The sequence below is a fragment of the Grampus griseus genome, assembly GCF_964374135.1.
Source record: "Grampus griseus genome assembly, chromosome: 1".
NCBI lineage: Eukaryota > Metazoa > Chordata > Mammalia > Artiodactyla > Delphinidae > Grampus > Grampus griseus.
Window position 1 is genome coordinate 87,810,941 of NC_139017.1, and position 23,378 is coordinate 87,834,318.

Sequence of the window (23,378 nt, forward strand, 5' to 3'; positions counted from 1 at the left end):
GAAAAGCAGAGAGGAGAAGGCGGCGAGATTTATTTCGTTATCCCTTATTAATAGATCAACAGCGAGGAGTCTTAAGAGTCACTTCTAATGCGCAGACGACTCTCGATCGGAGGAGACAACTCCCTCCGCCCTATTTCGGGACGCGGGGTCATCAGCCACCAAAGGGTCTGCGTGCCGGGTGCTGGTCTCTCACGCAGTCGCCGCGCCGGCTTTTCCTTCGAGTCCAGCTGGTCCTTGGAGCGCTAGCGGAGAGCCGGTCCACCAGACCAGTCCCCACCGTGCCCCGGGCTGGCGCCCGCCCAGCCGACTCTCCCTTCGACGCAGGCACCTGCCTGGCCGCCCCGCTCGGCGGGGTCCTGAGGCGCCTCGGGGAAGCGCGGCGATTGGCTGCGGCTCGGGGCTGGTGCTCGGCTGCAGCGCCGCTTGACAACCGCAGTGTGTGAGAGGCTGAGCGGACGGTCGCCGGTCCGGGAGGGGGAGACGGCAGGAAAGACAGACTGACGAGCTGATGGATTGACGCGCGGGCGGCTGGAGGCAGGACCGACGTCGAGCCCAGACCGCCGCCCTCACACTCCCTTTCCAGCCCGGAGCCCGCCGCTTGGGGGCCCCGTCCTCCGGCCTCCGCGCCGCTTTCTCCTCCGCGATTTCTCCGGGCTCGTCCCGGAGCCCTCAGGTGAGCGACTTCGGGAGGCGGAGGCGGGGTCGGGCCGCGCTGCACACCGCGGGTTGCCATGGTCACCCGTCACCGCCTGTCACCACTTGACAGGGCTGCGACCGTGGCGACCCCCAAGGGTGGCGTTCGCGGCCCCGGAGAAGGGTCTTGGGTAGGCTTGGGTGCTGACTGGGTGGCGACTGGGGTCGTGGGTGAGGCCCCGGCGCCGAAGGATGGGGGCCAGGCCCCGACGGGAAGCCGCCGCTCCTGAACCACACCTTTCTCTCGCTGCCAACCCGGCTCCGGGGGCCGAGCGACGGCCCTCGCCCTGGCACCGCCCGCCCCTGACCAGTAAGCCAGCGCAGGGTTGGTGCCCACCTCGCTGCTGCTGTGGGGCGGGAGGGCGGCCGACTGCTCTGATTCTTCCTTCCTCGCCCCTCTGCCGAGCCCGAGCGACAGCCGAGGGACGCGTTCGCGTCCCATTCTGGGCACGCCTTGGCCGGGAGGAGGGGAAGGCGCTGCGGGGCTGGGGCAGCCCTGCGGGGGCCGGGTTTGGCCTTTTTGACGTCAGTGGTCAGTGGCAGCAGGGCTTTGGGGGTCTGGGCGGGGTCGCGGAGGGGGGCAGCGACTGGATTTGGAACTCGGGTTGGACCGGTGCCCCGGGGGCGTCTGCGTAGGAGACAAGGGAACGGGAGCTTGTAGAACTCTTAGGGTTAAGCCGCTTTCTTATGTTGGGGAGAAAGAGATTGGGGCTGCAGCTCTGGCGCGAGGCCTTGGGCGAAAGGGGCGGGGGCAGGCAGGGGCAGCCTTTGACCAGTATTTGATTTTTTTCTTTTCTGTACCCAGAGGTGCAGTCAGTAACCACGCATGGTATCTGAGCAGAGCGTTTTTGGCAACTTTGTTCTCTCTGCATAATGAAGGGAGAAGTCTTTGTTCCACCCACATTCATAGGTTATGATCCTAACACTTATTTCCCTCCCTTTGCTGCGGACTTCTTAGAATGCTTCAAGAAGTTAATGGCACAGAGATTAACATGTAGGCTTTAATACGTTATAAACCTTTTCTTTACAGTAAATCCAAGTAGAATTTTTTTTGTCTCCAGTGTTGGTACGTGTTGCCTTGAAATTTTACTAGAAAGGAGAAACGCCTAAGAGCCCATTTTCCTTTTTATGACATATTCTTTGGTCTTGTGTAGGAGGGAAATGTAATGAACAATTTTACCTTAGGTTTCAGTGGGTAGATTGCTTCCACACAGGAAAGAAAAATTATTTTAGTGACCAACCAGTTAAGCCATAACCGTATATTGTTAGGGGAAAAACACACACAAACACTTGAATTTGATGCCATTATGGATATGTAATTTTTTTGTGAAGGAATTTTAACCTGTTTTCTTCCCACCCTCCCACTTCCTAATTCTTGTCTTTTTCTTTTTTTTTTTTTTAAAGTCAGTACTAGGAATGTATCATAAGAGAGCAGGGGTACTATCTTATGTTCCTAGTTACATAATTGTGTTCAGCCTCTTTTTCTGTTTGTGAAATCGAGTTTATCAGTTAGTTACTTACTAAATAGTGTGTGATATGCTTTGATATATGCTGCAAAATAAGTATGAAAAGATGCAGTTTTCCTCAGTAGCTCAGTAAGCTGGAAATCAGATTTCTAGGATTTAAGTTTCCCTTTGCTACTGATTGCAATCTTGGAAGAGGTACTTACCTTACTAGTGACTTAATTTCCAGACGATAGTACTTGCTATTGTATTAGTCTCGGAATGAGCTCTGAAGTTGAACAAAGTAAAGTATTTGAAAGCACTTTGGAAAAAAATTTAAGGCATCTGTTGATTACCTTTTAGCAGAATGGAGCATTGACATGGCTAATTAAAATTTTCTGCATGATCTATTTAGTATTTCTAGGTCCAGGACCTTATTTCTTACAGTGGCCTTAAAAAGGCTCATGGAAACTATTAAGATGTGTCTTTACCCCGTGGCAGAGGTTCTTTATTACTGTGGTGACATGGAGAAAAGGGTGTTTCCTCCCTATATGTGGGTCAGGATTGCTTTCCTGCTTTCAGTAGGGTATTCTCATATTTTAGAAAATAAGGCTATGGCCAATAACTCTTACTTGAGTTTCATTTGGTGTTAAATAATCCTCAGCGTGCATCATTGGTTCTTGAATAACCAAGAAATAGCTTACTTATCCCCCCGACCTTTGCTTTTCAAATAGGAGTATTAGTGATAAGCTGCAATGTGACAAGAGATAAATCTGTTGTCACAGAACATGGCACACACTAATGGAGTTGTCATCAATTTCACTTGAAGAGTTTGATAAAAAATAGTGTTTTTATATTAAACAGAAGATATATGGAGAATGTAATATTCACACTAATTTCTAGGTAAAATTCAAGGACTGCAAAGAAATTTTATGCTTATGGGCTCTGTGGGGATGGGTTCAGTTTCTTCTGTCCTTATGGAGAAAAGTTTAAGAAGCATTGCCTTAGACTTACTCAGCTAATAAATGACAAATCACTACATAGGACAGGAAATAAGTTGAATTCCGTTTTCTAAAACTTTGACATTAGCCTCAAGATTACTTGAATCCTAACTATCCTCTCTTTGTTTTCACCCCTGTATATGTTAGAATGTTATAGTGGAAAGGTCACAGGATTTTAGACCCGGTCGTCCCATTCTTGCTTCTGCACTTTTTGCAGTATGACCTTAGACAAGTAACTGACGTCTCAGAGTATTAGTGTAATCATCTGTAAAATGAAACTGGAGAGTTGTGAGTGTTATATAGATGAAGGATGGGAGTATTTAGCACAGGATCTGACATAGTGGATACACAATAAATGTTAGTTACTTTTTCACAATAATGTTACTTTTCCCTTCCCATCTCTGCATGTTAGGATATTAACAATCCTTCAGACCCATTCTTAGCAAGATACCTCAGAACTTCCATAGCATTTTATTTATAATTTTGTATGATACTCTTTACTTTATATTTTATGTATATTATTTTTATACAGAAGACTTTAATCCAGGTCTTCAGGTTATAAATCCAGTGCTGACCCATGTCTGAGAATACTTTTTTTTTTTTTTTGCCATTTAATTTTGAGACCATTACATTGAATAGCCAAAGCTTACATATTTCAGCTGATTTTTCTTCCTTTTTATTTTGAGTTTGTTTTTGTTTGTGTAAAAAGATACCTTACAAAACACCACACCCTCCCTTAGAAGCCTTTGTTTTGTGTATTATCTTCTTGTTCACCATAGTAACTCAATCATTGTATCCCAGGGATGCAGCATCGTGTCAGCACATAGTAGACACAAGTATTTTTAAATGAATACTTACTTCAAACATGTTACCACAAGTAGGAGTCTCTCCATATGGCATCTTTAACATAATTGATCTAATCAGGATTCCCAATGTTTCAAAGTTACACCTAAAATTTTTTTAAAAAACAAGGTAAAAAAAAAAACAAGGTAAACTTTTTCCAGAGTAAATTTTTATAGTTATCTGTAGCACAGTAGCTCTTCCATAGCATGTTATTAGCAACCCTAAGGACAATGCCCTTACCTTATGAGTTCTAAAGGGGATAAATTTATATTGCACCAATCACATGCTTGCCACTCTACTAGGAGGTTGATCCCATTTCACAAGTCAACACTGTATTTTATAGAGAAACAGTACTACATGAAAAAGGACATAAAATTTTTATATTATTTATAGTTGATATATTTGATTTAAATAATGAATTCTGTGAAATGAATGAGTTTCTATGATTAAGTGCCATGTTTTGTGACTTTTGTTGATCTATTGAAAAAGAAAATGGAACTTACATAAAATCTTTGCGAAAGCTTTATAGAACTGAGCTAAAATTGGTGCCTTAATGTCCATTTTGGTTTAACATTTTTTCCTGTTTATTTATTTATCTATTTTCTTCCAGTTTTATTGAGATATCATTGACATATAGCACTGGATAAGTTTAAGGTGTACAGCATAATAATTTGACTTACATACATTACAAAATAATTATCACAGCAAGTTTAGTAAACATCCATCATCTCATATAGATACAAAATTTAAAAAATAGAAAAAAATATTTTCCCTTGTGATGAGAACTCTTAGGATTTACTCTCAACAACTTTCCTGTATAATATACAGCAGTGTTAATTATTTTTATCATGTAGTGCATTACATTCCCAGTACTTGTTTATCTTATAACTGGAAGTTTGTACCTTTTGACAGCCTTCATCCAGTTCTCCCTTCCCCTGCTCCTTACCTCTGGTAACCACAAATCTGGTCTCTTTTTTCTATGAGTTTGTTTGTTTGTTTTTGAAGTATAATTGAAGTATAATTATTGAAGACTGTGTTAGTTCCTATTATATAACATAGTGATTTGATATTTCTATACATTTCAAAATGATCACCATAATAAGTCTAGTTACAATATGTCACCCTACAAAGATACTACATAGTTATTGACTATATTCCCCACACTATACATTTTATACCCATGACTCATTTGTTTCAGAACTGGAAATTTGTACCTCTTAATTTCCCTCACCTATTTCTTTTCACCCCCAACACGCTTCCCCTCTGGCAACCACCTTTTTGTTCTCTATGTATAACTGTTTCTGTTTTATGTTTTTTAGATTCCACATGTAAGTGAAATCATACAGTATTTACCTCTCTCTGTCTGACTTATTTCATTTAGCATAATACCCTGAAGGTCCATCCATGACAAGACTTCATTCTTTTTTATGGCTGAGTAATATTCCATTGTGCATATGTGTATGTGTGTGTGTGTATACACACACACACACACACACACACACACGCACCACATCTTCTTTCTCAGTTCAAATACTGATGGGCACTTCGGTTGCTTCCATATCTTGGCTTTTGTAAATAATGCTGCAGTGAACATAGGGGTGCATATATCTTTTCTAATTAATGTCTTCGTTTTCTTCAGATAAATATCCAAGAGTGGAATTACTGGGTCCTATGGTAGTTCTATTTTTAATTTTTTGAGGAATCTCTGTACTGTTTTCCATAGTGGCTGCACCAATTTACATTCTCACCTACAGTCCACGAGGGTTCCATGTTCTCCACATCCTCACCAGCACTTGTTATTTGTTGTCTTTTTCAATAATAGCCATTCTGACATGTGTGAGGTAATATCTCATTGTGGTTTTGATTTGTATTTCCCTGATGATTAGTGATGTTGAACATCTTTTCATGTGCCCGTTGGCCATCTGTATATCTTTGGAAAAATGTCTGTTCAGATTCTTTACCCATTTTTTAATCAGGAATCGGGTTGCTTTTTGATGTTGAGATGTATGAGTTCTTTGTATATTTGGATATTAACCCCTTACTGTATATGTTGTTTGCAAATTTTTGTAAATTTTGCTGTTTACATTATTTTGAGAGCTTGGAAACAGAATTGGGTTGGTCTTCTTTCCAACTTCAGGAAAAGCTTTTGAAATGAAATTCTGGGAAGTGCAAAAAACAATATCTCACAACTAGATGGTGTAAAGCAACTTTAGGTGTGTCTAGGTGTGTTCATTGTATAGTACCCACATAATGGGAATTGTTAATTTCACTGTGTACAGTTGTTGACCAGACCATACCTGGAGTATTGTGTTCTATTTCAGATGCTTTAAAGAGAGAGATTAACAAATGTTCAGAGGAGAATGACTAGAATTGTAGGGGATCTGGAAGGTATGTGAAGAATGGTTGAAGGAAGTAGGGAAATAGACCTGATGATTGTCAGATTCAAATGTGTAAAAGTTTTTAATGTAACAGATTTTTATTATGCTGACCCAAAGACATACCTAGATGAAAGTAGATTTTAATTCAATATTAGAAAACAAAACAAAATGCCTTTTTATACTTGAGAAAAAATTGAAGGAATTCTGTATTATCTATTGCTGTGTAACAAATTACCCCAAAACTAAGTGGCTTAAAATAGCAAATATTTATCTCACTGTTTCTGAGGGTCCCAACATCCCAGCTGGGAGCCTCTGATTTTAGGTCTCTCTTGAGGTTGCAGTCAAGTTTCTTACAGGGGCTGTGGTCTCACCTGAAAACTCGACTCGGGGATGATCTCCTTCCAAGCTCAGTGACCTGGACCTCTGTTCCTTGTTGGACTGAGGGCTTCTGCTCTTCACAGGCTGTTGACTGAAGGCTTCCCTCAGTTCTTTGTTACTTGGACCTTTCCACAAGGTTGCTTCATGACATGGCAGCTGGCTTCCCAGAGTGAGCAGTCTGAGAGAGGGCACATGTGTGCCCTCAGGATGGATGTTACCATCTCTTTATAAATCTTGGAAATGACATCCCAACACTTCCACTCTGCACTTGGGTACAAGTGAGTCAGTAAATCCAGTCCACACTCAAGGGCCAGGGACTACAAAAGGATGTAAAAACACTAGTAGTCTTATTGGTGACCGCCTTAGAGACTGTCTTCCATAGGTGCCTTGGGGGGTATAGAAATTTTCTGTTATTGGAGGCATTTATGTAGAGGTTGGCAGACCATCTCTCAGAGTTAAGTGTTCAGATATTCTGTACTAAATTAGAGAGTGGACAGAGGTACCTTCCAACTCAATTCTATGATAAGTTTATAAATGCGAAGGAAGTAGAAAAGTTAAGAATAGAAAACTTTAATGGGTAATTAGTATATACTCTGTTGTACTTCTTTCTATAGTTAATATTGTATAATTTGTGTTATTTTTAGTAAGCTTTGAAGTTTTTGTGACTCTTGGTTCAGTATATTTTCTTATGTTTCTGAATGTACCACTATATAATAGATATAGTCCTATACTTACTGACAAACCATTTTTTTTTAACATCTTTATTGGGGTATAATTGCTTTACAATGGTGTGTTAGTTTCTGCTTTATAACAAAGTGAATCAGTCATACATAAACATATGTTCCCATATGTCTTCCCTCTTGCGTCTCCCTCCCTCCCACCCTCCCTATCCCACCCCTCCAGGCTGTCACAAAGCACCGAGCCAATATCCCTGTGCCATGCGGCTGCTTCCCACTAGCTATCTACCTTACTAAGTTTGTTAGTGTGTATATGCCCATGACTCTCTCTCGCCCTGTCACAGCTCACCCTTCCCCCTCCCATAACCTCAAGTCCGTTCTCTAGGAGGTCTGCGTCTTTATTCCTGCTTTACCCCTAAGTTCTTCATGACATTTTTTTCCTTAAATTCCATATATATGTGTTAGCATACGGTATTTGTCTTTTTCTTTCTGACTTACTTCACTCTGTATGACAGACTCTAGGTCTATCCACCTCATTACAAATAGCTCAATTTCGTTTCTTTTTATGGCTGAGTAATATTCCATTGTATATATGTGCCACATCTTCTTTATCCATTCATCCGATGATGGGCACTTAGGTTGTTTCCATCTCCGGGCTATTGTAAATAGAGCTGCAATGAACATTTTGGTACATGACTCTTTGAATTTTGGTTTTCTCAGGGTATATGCCCAGTAGTGGGATTGCTGGGTCATATGGTAGTTCTATTTGTAGTTTTTTAAGGAAAGTCCATACTGTTCTCCATAGTGGCTGAACCAATTCACATTCCCACCAGCAGTGCAAGAGTGTTCCCTTTTCTCCACACCCTTTCCAGCATTTATTGTTTCTAGATTTTTTGATGATGGCCATTCTGACTGGTGTGAGATGATATCTCATTGTAGTTTTGATTTGCATTTCTCTAATGATTAATGATGTTGAGCATTCTTTCATGTGTTTGTTGGCAGTCTGTATATCTTCTTTGGAGAAATGTCTTTTTAGGTCTTCTGCCCATTTTTGGATTGGGTTGTTGTTTTCTTGTTATCTGACAAACCATTTTTTATGTAGTTCAGTTTTGAAGCATACCCACATATCTTTAAGTTCTGCTTTTCTCGTTGAAAACAAAAAAGTGTGGGAGTAAAAAAAGAACATAAAGGATAATTTTAATCTATTTTACAAAGCACTCTTTTGGTACCTTGGCTTTAGGTGTGACAGAAAACAATACTAGAGATTTCATCATATAATGAAAGGTTCAATTGTGTTCTTAGATAAAGCATACCTTTTACCACAGATAAGGTAAAAACACACAAACAAGCAAATAAAGAATACTGTATGAATTTATATGAATATTCACTTTGATCTTAGTTGATGTAGCATTAATTTGTGATTAGAGTCTATACTTAAAATTTTTGGTACAAATATTAATCTTAAAACAATTCTACATTTCTTACTTACATGTGTTTTTATAGGTTGAAATTTTGCTTAATAAACATTTGAATGTTTACGATAAGGTGCTGTGATAATTTAAGGAATAAGCTATTTAAAACTCCTTTAGGACTTCCCTGGTGGCATAGTGGTTAAGAATCCACCTGCCAATGCAGGGGACAAGGGTTCGAGCCCTGGTCAGGGAGGATCCCACATGCCATGAAGCAACTGGGCCTGTGCGCCACAGCTACTGAGCCTGCACGCCAGAACTGCTGAAGCCCGCGCTCTGCAACCAGAGAAGCCACCGCAATGAGAAGCCTGTGCACCACAACAAAGAGTAGCCCCCGCTCGCTGCAACTAGAGAAAGACCACGGGCAGCAACGAAAACCCAACGCAGCCAATAAATAAATAAATAAACGAACATCCTTTATCTTAAAAAAAAAAATTAAGTGTGGTTTATCAAGTAGGGTTAGGAAGTATATTTTATTAGACCTGGAGAGATCTTTTAAAATAAAAAATAGGGCTTCCCTGGTGGCGCAGTGGTTGAGAATCCTCCTGCCGATGCAGGGGACACGGGTTCGTGCCCCGGTCTGGGAAGATCCCACGTGCCGCGGAGCGGCTGGGCCCGTGAGCCATGGCCGCTGAGCCTGCGCGTCCGGAGCCTGTGCTCCGCAATGGCAGAGGCCACAACAGTGAGAGGCCCGTGTACCGCAAAAAAAAAAAAAAAAAAAAAAAGTCTGGTTAGATTGTTATTAATGTAGACTTCTAGCTTGTTTACTCACCCTATTAACATTGTTTAATAGAAAAATAATTTGAAGAATCATAGAACTATGGACCTCTGTTGGAATAATTTTTATATATTATTTCAGTAAAATGAAGGTTTTTCATTTTGGCATATTTAGATGACTCTATCCATTTTATGTTTTTCCTTGCTTTTGTAAAGTATTGATGCCCTTCCCTTTCTTGGGAATCAGTGTGATACAGTAGGAAGAGCTTTAGAATCTGGTCAACTTATGGTTCCAATCTTGTTCTAGGGTTTTAACCTTTGTCTGCCGTATTTTCTTCCTTCCTTCCGTCCCTTCCTATTTCTATCTCTCTGTCTCTCTTTGCCTCTCCTCTATGTCTCTTATTTCTTTTACTCTTTCACAGTCAGAAATTCTAATTTTTATTGTTACAAAGCTTAGGATATGAATTGGGGAGGAGGAGGCAATTTCTTGCCTGACTATCAAGATAAGGCAGCCCAGATGTTTAAGGAACTAATGAAAAATTGATCTAAAAGTTAATCTAAATATATATATTTTTTCCTCCTCTTTGCCTCTTTGTTTTGTTACACAATTAAATAGGTTCCCTCAGATACTTTTAAGAGATTTCCTGGATGGTGTTGACAGGGATGTTGATATCAGGATTTATGTCCTGACACACTTCTGAAAGAAGTATTCAGCTGCTAGTGAGATGTTCAGCCTTAATATAAATACTGGGCTAATTTTTTAACCTTACAAAGCTTAGTATCTTCATCTGTAAAATGGGGATGAAATTGCCAATCTTGTAAGATTGTTATAAAGATCAATTAAACAATATAAGTAAAGATCCTAGAATAGTTTTTGTACTCAATAGTTTTTGCATTGTAAATGTAGCAGTTGATCCTATCTTTGGGATTCTATTCTACCTGGTACCTTGATATAGAAGAGAACTTTTGAGATCTAATTCTATAATTTTTTTTCATTTTCACAGTTTTTTCTGTGTAAAATTAAAAATTTTATTTATATAAGAAATGTATGTATAAATGTACAAGTAATGCATGAATATATATTGGTTGTAAAGCATTCAGATAATACAAACGATAAAGAGTAAAAAACCTCCCTTCAACCCCTTTCCCTTCCTAGTTCCCCACCCTCTATCCAATCTCATTCCTCTCTTCAGAGGTAACCACTCTGAACAGTTTGATAAGTATCTCTCCAGTCCTCTCTTTGTCATTTATTTAGACACAGAGATATTATGCCCTCCCTTTTAAAAAAGATAAATTGGCCTATTTATATTCATCCATTCAACAAATATTTATTGATAGCTGTATTGTTCTGTGATGTGCCTTTTTATTGTTAAGGTACAGTAGATCTACATCACTGCATTAGTATTCTATAGTGTGAATTTACCATAATTTAACAATTCTCCTATCGAGAGCTCAGTTTGTTTCTAGTTTTTCTCTATTACGAGCAAATCTTAAGGAACATCTTTGTATATGTATCTTTATATATATTTGCAAGTATTTTTGCAGAATAGGTTCCTAGAAATAGAATTGGAATCAGTGAGTCAAAGAGTATATACATTTAAAATTTTCATAGATGAAAATTTCATGCTGTCAAATTCTTTTTCAAAACGTCTGTCCCAGAACTTCGCTGTTGGCACAGTGGTTAAGAATCTGCCTGCCAGTGCAGGGGACATGGGTTTAATCCCTGGTCTGGGAAGATCCCACATGCCGCCAAGCAACTAAGCCCGTGTGCCACAACTACTAAGCCTGTGCTCTAGAGCCTGCGAGCCATAACTGCTGAGCCTGCACGCCCCAACTGCTGAGCCCGCGTGCTGCAACTACTGAAGCCTATGTGCCTAGAACCTGTGCTCTGCAATAAGAGAAGCCACCACAATGAGAAGGCTTCACCACAATGAAGAGTAGCCCGCTCGCCGCAACTAGAGAAACCCTGTGTGCAGCAACAAAGACCCAACACAGGCAAAAAAAAAAAAAAAGTCCCAATTTATAGTCTTAACACAGCATATGAAGGGGCATTTACACTCTTGCCAACGCTATATATTATCAGGTCTTTTAAATTTTTCCATAAATGGTATCTTTAATATTACTAGTGAAGTTGAACGTCTTCTCATAAATTCTTTGGTTATTTGTAATTCTGTGAATTGTCTGGATTTTTTGCTTATTGTTCAACTGGAATTTTGGGGGAGATATTGATTTGAAGATGCTATTTTTATGTTCTAGATGATAATCACTTAGCTGTTTATATGTATTGTATTTGGTCCTTGTTTGTCCCTTGTCTTTTAACTTTATGGCAACTTCTGTTAAATGGAAGATTTACATTTTACATTTTTAGTGCCAAATTTAGCAATTTTTAAATTTATCTTTTCTGTTTTTTTAAAAAATAAATTTATTTATTTTTATTTTTGGCTGTTTTGGGTCTTTGTTGCTGCGCGTGGGCTTTGTCTAGTTGCCACGAGCAGGGGCTACTCTTCGTTGTGGTGCACAGGCTTCTCATTGTGGTGGCTTCTCTCGTTGCGGAGCGCAGGCTCTAGGCAGGCAGGCTCAGTAGTTGTGGCGCATGGGCTTAGTTGCTCCGCGGCATGTGGAATCTTCCCGGACCGGGACTCGAACCCGTTTGTTCCCCCTGGATTGGCAGGCGGATTCTTAACCACTGCGCCACCAGGGAAGTCCACCTTTTCTGGTTTTTATGTGACTCAATTATACAGCCTGTGTCTGCTTATCTTGTACATTTTTAGTACTTTAGTAATTAAGTATGTTTTTTAAATACTTGTGGGTTCGAATATGCAAACAATTCAAATACTTTAATCTCATAAAGAAAGATTGAAATAATATTTGAATCTGATCTGAGAAGACGTCTCAGGTTATAAAAGAAATACAAATCACACTGAAATGTTATTGCTTCATTATATACACAGTGAATACATTATATTCATTATATTTCTAGTTCTTTCCAGTTTTTTGCAATTGGAAATTCATTAATTATGTTTCATGTATAATATTTCAATTTTTTGGAATAGGTAATAATTGTACATGGTACAAAATTGACAAGGTACAAAAGAGTATGTAGTGAAAAATCTTCCATTTCTATTCTTTATTATCCAGTTTTCCCTCTTGGAGGCAGCCATTTTTATCAATTTCTTGTGTCTTTTTCCAGAGATATTTTATGCATATACACAACATGTTGTTTATGTTAATTGATTCTTTTCTTTTTATAGCTATATAAAGCTGCACCTGCTTTAAACATAATTTGTTCTTCACACCAAAAATCATTTACAGTTCCAGAAGGTAAATTAAAATAATTGATGAATAGAGAACAGCTGTCAACAGTAAGAAGGGACACACACTGCATCCATGTTAGCCGATTAGCAGACGTGACAGAGCCTTGCAGTTAGAAGGGCTTTTCTTTTGTTTGTTTACTTAAATGATCTAAAACAAGTCTATTTTCTTTCTTCTTATTAAACTGACCTAAGGATCAGAGACTTCTGATTATTCCAGACTTGCTATTTCCCCCTAAGAATATATACTTCCTGTTACTGAAATGTGAGTTAAAACAAATTATAAAAGTTGAAGGGAAATCATAGAAATTAGCCAAACTAACCCTCTTATTTTATGTATGAAGAAATTGAGGCCCATAGAAATTGTGACTTGCAGTGTCACATTTATATTCCTGAAGGACCAGACATTTACAATTAAATGATCTGGCAGCAACATAAGTTTTTGGAATGCTATTTTATTAAAGAGATAGCTAGCAAGTTTTTTCTCACTCTTTTTTTCTTTCTTTTTTTAAGGAAAAAGTACCATAGTCTTATGTTGCAGTTTGATATTTTATGAAAAAGCTTCGTAGTACTTCATTTCCTTATCTGCATTTTTGCCTGTAAACTGGAATGGTAAAGGACTATTGTTCAGCGTTAGGCACTCTGTAATTCTTGGAAGGTTAAAGAAAGTGGTGTTTATTGTTTAGGATGGAGATGGGGATTAATGGAGCCTTTTTATGCACTTTTTTCTTGATTATAAAATATTTAGTGGCTGTGCCTTAATTCCCTTAATCTTATGCTTCTGAATCATTCTCAGCCTTATGCTTCTGAATCATTCTTAGCCTTGTGCATTTTTCTTCCTTTCTAATCTGTATTGTAAGTAAGTAGAAGAAGAACCTCATTGCAAAGGAACATTTAAATATCTATTTATATTTGGCTAGAAAGCTACCACTGATACATTTTTCATGAAACTTTTTCCGTATCTACGTATGGAAATATACGTAGAAGTCAATATATTTCTATTACCATTCTTTTTTTTCTTATCTGTTGTTAACATTTTACCTTTAATCTTAGATTTCTAAAAATAATTTTATTTCTTGCCCTCTAATACATTCTTCTAATCTTGATTCACTAAGACAGTAATCAGCAGGAGTCCATATAGAGACACCATCTGGAATTTAGTTTCTGTAGGTGTTAATTGTATATTAGTACTAAAATACTAACCACTTTCCAGCTGGTTTCCAGATATATTTATTTTTAAAGAAAACTCTTGTTTCCTTACCTCACTTAGTCCAGATATTGAATATAAGTAAACATTTATTTCTTAAAGGAAAATTCATAGCATTCATGTTTCTGTGATTTTTTTTTACAGTAAATCTATCATTTAATACGGAAATACTGAAACACTCTGATTCCTCCTCCCCCATTTTGTTGTCTGTTTTCAGTGGAATACACTTTACTGTTGGTCCTATATAAATTGTGCGTGATGAGTAATTGTTCACATGTACCATGGGCTGGCAGGTCTACCTAAGATGTTATCAAGGCTGACTTTGGCTAAATAGTCAGATTAAAGGGCCAGAGCTTTATCCTTTTGAATGGCTTCTTTTTTTTTTTTTTTTTTTTTTTGGCTGCATCACGTGGCTTGTGGGATCTTAGTTCCCTGACCAGGGATCTAACCCATGCCTTCGGCAGTGAAAGCACAGTGTCCTAACCACTGGACCGCCAGGGAATTCCCTTGAATAGCTGTTAGAACAGTTGCAAACAAAAGCATCTACTCTGTACTTTTTAAGAGACATTTCTTCATTGATGTTTTTGCTTCTTAAGTTAATAAGTGTTAATTTATAACACCTATTACATACTGTACATCTGATTAAAAAATCATTTTAGTGGTTCCTAAGCTAGTTAAATCTTACTTTGGATTTGTAGTCCCCTTGAGGGGAGGGGAAGAGGCATTTATTATTGAATTCTACTCCTCTGAATTAGCAAAAAATTCTAGCTTTGTAGTGATTAGTAGTTTAAGGAAATTAAAGAATGAATCATGCTTTTATGTTATGTTTAAAAATATATACATATCTAATTTCTAAATTATATAGTTAGGATTTTGGGAGCCTCTACAAGTGTTTCAGTAACACAGGGTGGGTTACAAAAGAATAATTCTAAGATATAGTCATTATGTTATGTGTCTATGTTTTATGTTGTATCCAGCAACAGTAAAGTTTATAAGAGTTAAAATTCTGGGTTGGGTGATTAAAATATCATACTTTTCTACTGGGAATTCTACAGTATAGAATTAAAACTTATCTTTTTAAATGAATTATTTTTTATTTTTTAAATGAATTTTTTAAAACCCTGAATAATTCTAGGGTAATTAAGATCTATTTTTTGTATCTATTCAAATTCTAGATATAAAGTCAGTGTAAAATATGTATCTGTAAGAATATACTACTTCTTTTTCTCTTAGGTTTTATTAATCAGAAATGATGGCAGCATGAAACTTGTGGGACTATTGCCATAGATTCGTAGTAACTCCAGAGTTACTTAGTATTAGACTGAATGTTGAATGAGGCCTATAAAATGTTTAATATCATTGGATGTATTGAACATTAGAAAATTATAGTCTCAGTTCTGTATTAAGTTGTGTGATTGGTATATGGTGATTTAAGTGAAGTGCCCTCTAAGATTCGAGGGGAGTTTACAATTATTTTTCTGAGAGTTAAATTAGCAAAAGCCATTCTTTTCTAGTAAGAATTATCTGAAGATTTGGGGAATGCTAAAATTGCTAATCTCAGAGACACAGTTCTGAAATATGATCAGAATTTATTGAATGGAAATATCATTAACTTTATTGTACAGAGTCTTTTGGACAAAGTCTATGAAGAGAAGGGTGGTCAGCTCAGAAGATAGCAAAGGGAAACCCAAAGCATGAGGAATTGGGTGGCTGGCCTGTTGGGGGAGAGAGATTTGTGAGTTGTCTGTTTCCTGAGGTAGGCATGTCCTTATTGTGGAGATGGATGTATGAGATTAGCTTAGTCTGATGTCATTAAGTATTTGAATCATAATTATTTTTCCATGCTCTGTCCCTTGTTTACTCTATCACCTTCTCCACCTAAGAGAGAAAATGTATTCATCTGATGAACATTCTAGTCTGCTAGATGTTTGTACTTCTCATTATGAAGAAATAAATTGTCAAAATAGTAGACAAAAAATAAACCCATGTGCATACATGCATATGTTTATGTTTCTGTGAATTTGGTTGAAGATAGGTCCTGTGAGAAGATAATTGGTCCTGTGAGAAAGATACGTTTACAGTCTGTTTCATCTGATGAGGTCTGTTTGCAGCTAGTCCGCTTAGCTTGGTACTCTTGTACTGCTCTGAGCGTGAACATTTGAAAACTGCAGCAACTTAGGCCATTTAACTTGTGTGGCCTTATCTTTAAAATGAGAGTGTTAATCTAATGATCTTCAGAATTCCTCCTAGTTCTAATTCTTGATGAATTAACCTGTGTGCTCAGTTGTATCACTGCAGACTTACAAGTGAGAGAAGGGATTTGAGAGAGCTGAAATATCACTGATGTTTAAGTTGGTAGTACCAATATGACTTAAAGTTGCACATTTTAACCAACCTTGTTTTGTTTGGTTCCAAAGTATAGGGTACAACATTTTACTTGTTGCTGCTACACTCTATAAGTTTCTTAAGGACAGAGCCAATGTGTCCTGACTATACAGGACAGTGTCTATCACAGAGAAAAGACAGTAAGTGCTTATTGAATTAGTGTGTAGGGCATAGCTAAACATGGTTTGGTTATTAGTGATTTTTTAAAATATTCTTTATTATGGCAAATTTTAAACGTATGTAGGAGTAGACAGAATAATATTGTCTTAGTTCATTTGGGGTGCTATAACAGAATACCATAGACTAGGTGGTTTATTTATAGCATTAATTTATTGCTCACAGTTCTGCAATAGATGCTGGAAGTCTGAGATAAGGGTGCTAGCATAGTTCCGTTCTGGTGAGAGCCCTCTTCCCGGTTGCAGACTGCTGAGTTCACATTTTATCCTCATGGAGAGAGTCGAACTAGCTTTCTGGGGTCTCTTTTATTTTTTATGATGATGATGATGATGATGATGATTTTTTTAGGAAGAGCGCAAGGGCCGCGAGCGGCCGGGAACCCCGGCCCACCCCCTGCGCCGAGGGTGGCGGAGGACCCAGACACGGATGCGTTCGGCGGCACGCGCGTGCCGCCGCCCCTCCGGCCCCCACGGCCCCCCGGGAAAGGGGCCCACGGGGCCGCCCTGCGACGTCCCCCGCCTCTCGGTCAGCACCCGCCTCCCCCTTTCCCCGTCCAGCCCGTGGGCGAGGCCCACGGCGGGGTGGGGAGGAGGCGCGGCGCGAGGCCGGGGGGCGCCGCCAGGGGCGCCCCCTGACCTCTCGCCCCCCTTTTCCTTCGGCGGGACGGGCGCCTCCCCCGACAGACCGGCGCGGGCCGGTCCGGGTACATGCGCGCCGAGACCTGCCGCCGCTCCCATCACGCAGACGGTGGGCAGCCGCCGAGGGTGGGCCGAGGACGCCGCCCGCGGGGTGCTGGGTGGGGGAGTCCGGAGAGCGAGGGAGGGAGGAAGGAAGGAACGGACGCCGAGCTTTCCCGGGCCCCGCCGCCGCCACCGTGGCGGCGGTGGTAGCGACAAACCCTTGTGTCGAGGGCTGACTTTCAATAGATCGCAGCGTATGATTATTATTAAAAAAATTTTTTTTATTTGGCCAAGCCGCGCAGCATGTGGGATCTTAGTTCCCCGACCCAGGGATCGAACCTGTGCCCCCTGCAGTGGAAGCACAGCGTCTTAACCACTGGACTGCTAGGGAAGTCCCTGTGGTCTCTTTTATAAGGGCACTAATCCCAATCACGAGGGCTCTGCCTCATTACCTAATCACCTCCCAAAGCCCCCCACCTCCTAATACCATCACTTTAGGGGTTAGGATTTCAACATATGAATTTTGGGAGGAGACCAACATTTAGACCATAGCAAATATAATGAACCTCCAATTACCCATTATCCTACTTTAATGGTTGTGATTATTGTTTTATCTTTACTTCCTCCCACATGCTGCTGCTTGTATTATTTTGAAGCAAATCACAAACTTCATATCAATCTGTAATTCCATTGTGTATCTCTCAAAGATAAGGACTTAAAATCATAGCCATTCCTATATCACACCTTAAAGAATGACTTGGTTTTGACAAATATTACATTAGTTTCACTTAGAATAACTGTATTAAATACTTCCAAGAAACTTGTTATGTGAAGTTTTCAGATAGTTAATAATGCTTAGAAATAATAGAACTAATTTTTGTTTTTGTTCTGTTTAATATTTAGGTTATCAACATGACGGCTGAAGAAACAGTGAATGTAAAAGAGGTTGAAATCATTAAGCTAATTTTAGACTTCTTGAATTCAAAGAAGCTTCACATTAGTATGTTGGCCCTTGAGAAGGAAAGTGGAGTCATAAATGGCCTATTTTCAGATGATATGCTTTTCCTGAGGTATGATTTCATTAGCACTGTGAGGTTTGTAGCTCATTCCAAGAAATGTTAAGTATTAATAAGATAATAGGTACAGTATGGATAGACCTTTGTAATTATGAAAAGACAAAGTATAGTTTTTTAAATGTTTATTTTTATAAAGAACGTTTACAAAACAAAGTTTTCTGTAGAATGTTTTCAGGAGTAAGATCCAGAGATTCATTAAAAAGAGTCACAACTCTATTGTGTTTGTGGCATCATCATAAAAAATATTTGATTAAGAAATCAGAGACTCTGTAAAGTTAAAAAAATATTTCTGAAATACCTTTTTTATGCTATAGAAGTAAAACATACTCGTTATATAAAATATTCTTTGTAGAAAATATAGAAAAATAAAGAAGAAAAATCAGCCCACCATCCACACATACTACTGATAATTTTCTGTGCATATTGAAAAAAAGAAACAATTCTGTTGCATTTAGAATTTTGTATCCTGCTTTATCCATTAACATTATAAGAATTCTCTATGTGATTACAAATTTATGCTTTGAAAATTTTCGATTTACTTAATTTCCTAATGATTCCCCTATTTTTAGACAATTAAATTGCAATTTTTCTTAAATACATGCTCTACTGAGCATCTTTCATACATGTGACTATTTCTGTATCTTGAATTATTTCCTTAAAACAAGATTCTTGGAAGTGGAATTACAGAGCAAAAGGGAGTCAACATGTTTGCCAAAATGGAAAGCTAAATATATCCTTCCTTGAATTGGATTGAAAAAGAAAAACCCAAATTTCCAGGCAGAAATGTATTCTGTGCTTATGTGATACCAAATGTCCTTGATAAGAAGTACAGATTCTTGGATATGTAGCATTTTGTGGCTAGGAAAGCCTTAAGAAATGAAATGTTTCTAACTCATGAAGAAGGAGCTTTTTAAAAAGCTTTATTATTAGGAGAGTTTATTTAAACTCATTGCACTTCCCTGTATTTGACATTATGAATGACATTCAGCCCCAGGGAGCTTAGTCAACGATATAGTCAGGAACCAGTACTAAGGCAGTATTCTTTGGGCTCTGTCATTGCTACTTCTGGAATTTAGCAGTGGCTCTCAGATATCCCCATGCAGAAACCTGATGGTTTGTTATGAAGTTTTACTGGTCTTAGGTGAAATTACAGGATAGTAAGTTTTTCATTAAACTAAATGTATTCATCTTAAAGGGCTGCCGGCCTTTGAAATTGTGTCCTTCTTACTTTTGAAATATTAAAATGTCCCTTTAGGGCTTCCCTGGTGGTGCAGTGGTTAAGAATCCGCCTGCCAATGCAGGGGACACGGGTTCCAGCCCTGGTCCGGGAAGATCCCACATGCCGCGCAGCAACTAAGCCCGTGCGCCACAACTACTGAGCCCGCACTCCAGAGCCCGTGAGCCACAACTCCTGAAGCCTGTGCGCTTAGAGCCCGTGCTCTGCAACAAGAGAAGCCACCTCAATGAGAAGCTCGTGCACCGCAACACCGTAACTAGAGAAAGCCTGTGCATAGCAACAAAGACACAATGCAGCCAAAAATAAATAAATAAAATAAATAAATTTTAAAAAAACCTTTAAAAAACAAAATAAAATAAAATGTCCCTTTATAAAATGATTATGATACATATTGTGATTGCTTTTTATTAATATTCATTCTTTGTCGAATCAAAAGTTGGCAATCCTTTGTAGATCTTCCCTGCCTATTTTTTTTTTTTTTCGGTTTAAATCTTTAATGCACCGGCTGGCTGGGCAGTGGCAGCGGGGGTGCGGCGGGGGAGGCTGCGACTGGAGCGCTGGGGAGCAGTGCCCAGTCTGCTTGACAAACAGCTCATCAGGCCCCGCAGAGGCTCCAGCTTCTGCTCCCGAGGGTGCGCTGAGCTCCGCTCCTTCCACCACGTGCGCAGCCAGGGGAAAAAGTAGAAACAGCCCCAGTAGATCTCCTCAGCCTCCAGCGCTACCTCGTATCTCCTCAATCCCGACATGTCCTGGATTCGAAATGTCTCCTGGAGGGGGGCTGAGGGGTCGGTGCAGCCTAAACGCCCACCCTCCTTGGCTCCACTCTGGAAAACTTCCTGCCTATTTTTAAATTTTCTGTTCTAAAAAAGCATAAATAGGGAAATTACTTTTATAAAAGAACAGTAATCTGAATGCCTTATAACTTTTAGAAGTTCCTGTAGACTACTTAAGTAGGATGAAATATGATATTATTCATTACTATTTTCATTCTCAGAATATAAACTCTAGTGTTAAATGCCTCAAAGATGTTGAATTCACAGTTTAGAGCAGGGTTTTCAACCTCAGTACTGTTAACATTTTGGGCCAGATGGTTCTTTGTTGTGTGAGTGTGGGGGTTTTCCTGTGCATTGTAGGGTGTTTAGCAGCACTTCTGACCTATACCCTGAAGATGCCAGTCGCACCCTAGTTGTGACAACCAAAAATGTCCCCAGACAGTGCCAGATTTCTCCAGGGGGCAAAACTGCACCCAGTTGAGAACCAATGACTTAGTGAGACTGGAACATACCAACACACTGGCCCCTAAGTAATACAGAATAACTTTAAACTATAAGATTAGTGGGGAAATAAAGAAACTTTTAGACTTAGTTCAATGTTTTTACATAGGTAAAAAAAAATTTTAGAATGAGGAGTGGGTGCAGATTCACAAATTCTTCTCATATAGCATATGTTGTTACACATAAGTTGTGAGGAAGTTTATTATAGTGGTTGAGAAACCAAGTAAAATGTTATTCTCATTACCTGCTTTGTGAAGTTCTAATGCTATCTTGTCATCTCTTCTGCTTTTAATTAGTGTAACACAAATTTGATAGCATGTGTGGATTTTTCTTTATATAGGCAGCTAATCCTTGATGGTCAATGGGATGAAGTTCTTCAGTTCATTCAGCCTCTAGAATGTATGGAAAAATTTGACAAAAAAAGGTAAGATTTCATCTGTATTTTTTAGTGTCTTATCATTGGTAGAAGTTGAGCAAAACAAAACAATAAACAAAAATTTAAAAACAAGACTTTTAGCTTTCCTAGAAAATAGTACACTCAATCCCATTGAGTTGGAGAACTTCTAGAGGACAGCTTGCATGTACTTCAATTAGTTGAACATCTGATATATAAACCCCTTAGTCAACAGTGTCTATATATAAAACATCGCAAGGGCCATGTCTGAAGCAGTTGTTTCGTCATGATAGTACAAAGAATTTAAAGATGTCATTCCATTGTTTCCTGGCCTCCATTATTTCTGACAAACAGTTATCCTTAATTCTCTTGTATGTAATGTTTCTTTCTTTCTATTTTTTCTTCTTCTACTGGCTGCCTTCAAGATTTTCTCCTTGTCATTAGTTTTCAGCAGTTTGATTTTGATGTGCCTAAGTGTGATTTATTTGTATTTTTTCCTGCTTGGGGTTTGCTGAGCTTTTTGGATCTATAAGTTTATGTCTTTCATCAAGTTTGGGAAGTTTTTGGCAGTTATATCTTCAAAAATTTTTTCTGCCCCTTTTTCTCCTTCTAAGTATACAATATTAGACAGATTGATATTGTTCCACAGTTTTGAGGCTTTGTTCCTTTTTTAAAAAAAACATTTTTTCTGTGTATTCTTCAGTCTGGATTATTTCTTTTGATTTACCTTCAATATTTATTGACACTTTCTTGAGTTATTAGCAGTCTGCTCATAAACAATGAATTTTTCATTTCAGATATTGTACTTTTTGGTTGCAGAATTTACTTTTATTTATAATTTTTCTCTGAGATATTCCTATCTGTTTGTTCATTGTGACTGTACTTCCCAAAAAGCCCTTGAACATATTTTTAGTAACTGCTTGTTCACCAATAGTCCTTATTTGCTAATTCCAACTTTTAGTTTATATCAGGCTCAGTTTCTATTGATTGCATTTTCTCTTAACTATGAGTCACTTTTTTTCACGTCTAGTCATTTTTTAATGTATTTTGCACATTGGGATTCATTGTTGAAACTCTGGATTTCTGTTATCTTCCTTTGGAAGGTATTGATTTTTATTCATGCAGGGAGTTTACTTTGTTGTACTTCAGAATGCAAACTCTGTCCCTCACCTAGTGGACACCAGATGAAATCTCTGCTCAGTTATTTAGCCTTCAATCTGTTGCTTTCCCTGGGCTCTTTGGAGTCTCCCTTGCATCTTCAGTTTTAGGGATGACCAAGGATTTAGGCACAGTTTATACAGTAGATTTTGGTGTATTTTTCATTGTGGTTTCCTCTTGTTTTGGAAAAAAATGAAACCTGCCCACCACTTCTCAGCTGTTCTGGCAGCCGAACTTCTCAAAAGCCTGACTTCTCCAAAGCCTGTAAAACTGCAGCTTTCTGCCTGAGTTCTAGCTCACACTGTGTGGACTGGGGAGTGCTCTCAGCTGGAAGGCCTTATACCCTTCAGTCTCACCCCCTAAAGTTCCCTTTTTCAAGGATTGACTTCCCTCTAGTTATGCCAGCTTTTTTTTTTTTCTTCAGTGCTTTCAAATATTTTTTGTATTTAATCTAGGGTTTAATTGTTATTTGCAGAAAGGTTAGCCGGGTACAAGTTACTCCACCATTATCAGAAGTGGAACCTCATGTTAGTTTCTGATTCTCCATAAACCATGCTATTTGATACCTCTTTGCCTTTTTTTTTTTTTTTTTTTTTTTTTTGTGGTTCACGGGCCTCTCCTGTTGCGGAGAACAGGCTCCGGACGTGCAGGCTCAGCAGCCATGGCTCACAGGCCCAGCCGCTCCGTGGCATGTGGGATCTTCCCGGACTGGGGCATGAACCCATGTCCCCTGCATCGGCAGGCGGACTCTCAACCACTGCACCACCAGGGAAGCGCCCCCTCTTTGCTTTTATACATTCTTCATTTATCTGGGATACTGTTTCTTACATCATCTCCTGCCTTTACATAGCACATTCTTGATCATCTTCCAAGAGTCATTT

The 23,378-nt window shown here is 39.1% G+C and overlaps 2 protein-coding genes across 4 annotated transcripts in view; one reads left to right on the forward strand and one right to left on the reverse strand.

Annotated features, from left to right (window-relative positions):
* The first annotated feature begins 423 nt into the window (after window positions 1-423).
* WDR47 (WD repeat domain 47) overlaps window positions 424-23,378 on the forward strand; it is a 57,852-nt gene continuing 34,897 nt past the window's right edge. The window contains exons 1-3 of one of the 3 annotated variants that reach the window (XM_082656668.1): window positions 424-673; window positions 18,262-18,428; window positions 21,286-21,369. In XM_082656668.1, coding sequence (XP_082512794.1) covers window positions 18,271-18,428; window positions 21,286-21,369 — 242 coding nt within the window. In that variant the 5' untranslated portion in view covers window positions 424-673; window positions 18,262-18,270. Of the gene's footprint in view, window positions 674-17,362; window positions 17,443-18,261; window positions 18,429-21,285; window positions 21,370-23,378 lie in introns of those variants that run through there. The other 2 variants (XM_082656669.1, XM_082656667.1) reach the window with 2 other exon arrangements.
* Window positions 20,157-20,417, reverse strand: LOC309837505 (uncharacterized protein; the record flags this gene model as incomplete). Its single annotated transcript, XM_082678018.1, has 1 exon — window positions 20,157-20,417. One exon carries the CDS (start codon window positions 20,415-20,417, stop codon window positions 20,157-20,159), a length of 261 nt encoding a protein of 86 aa, XP_082534144.1.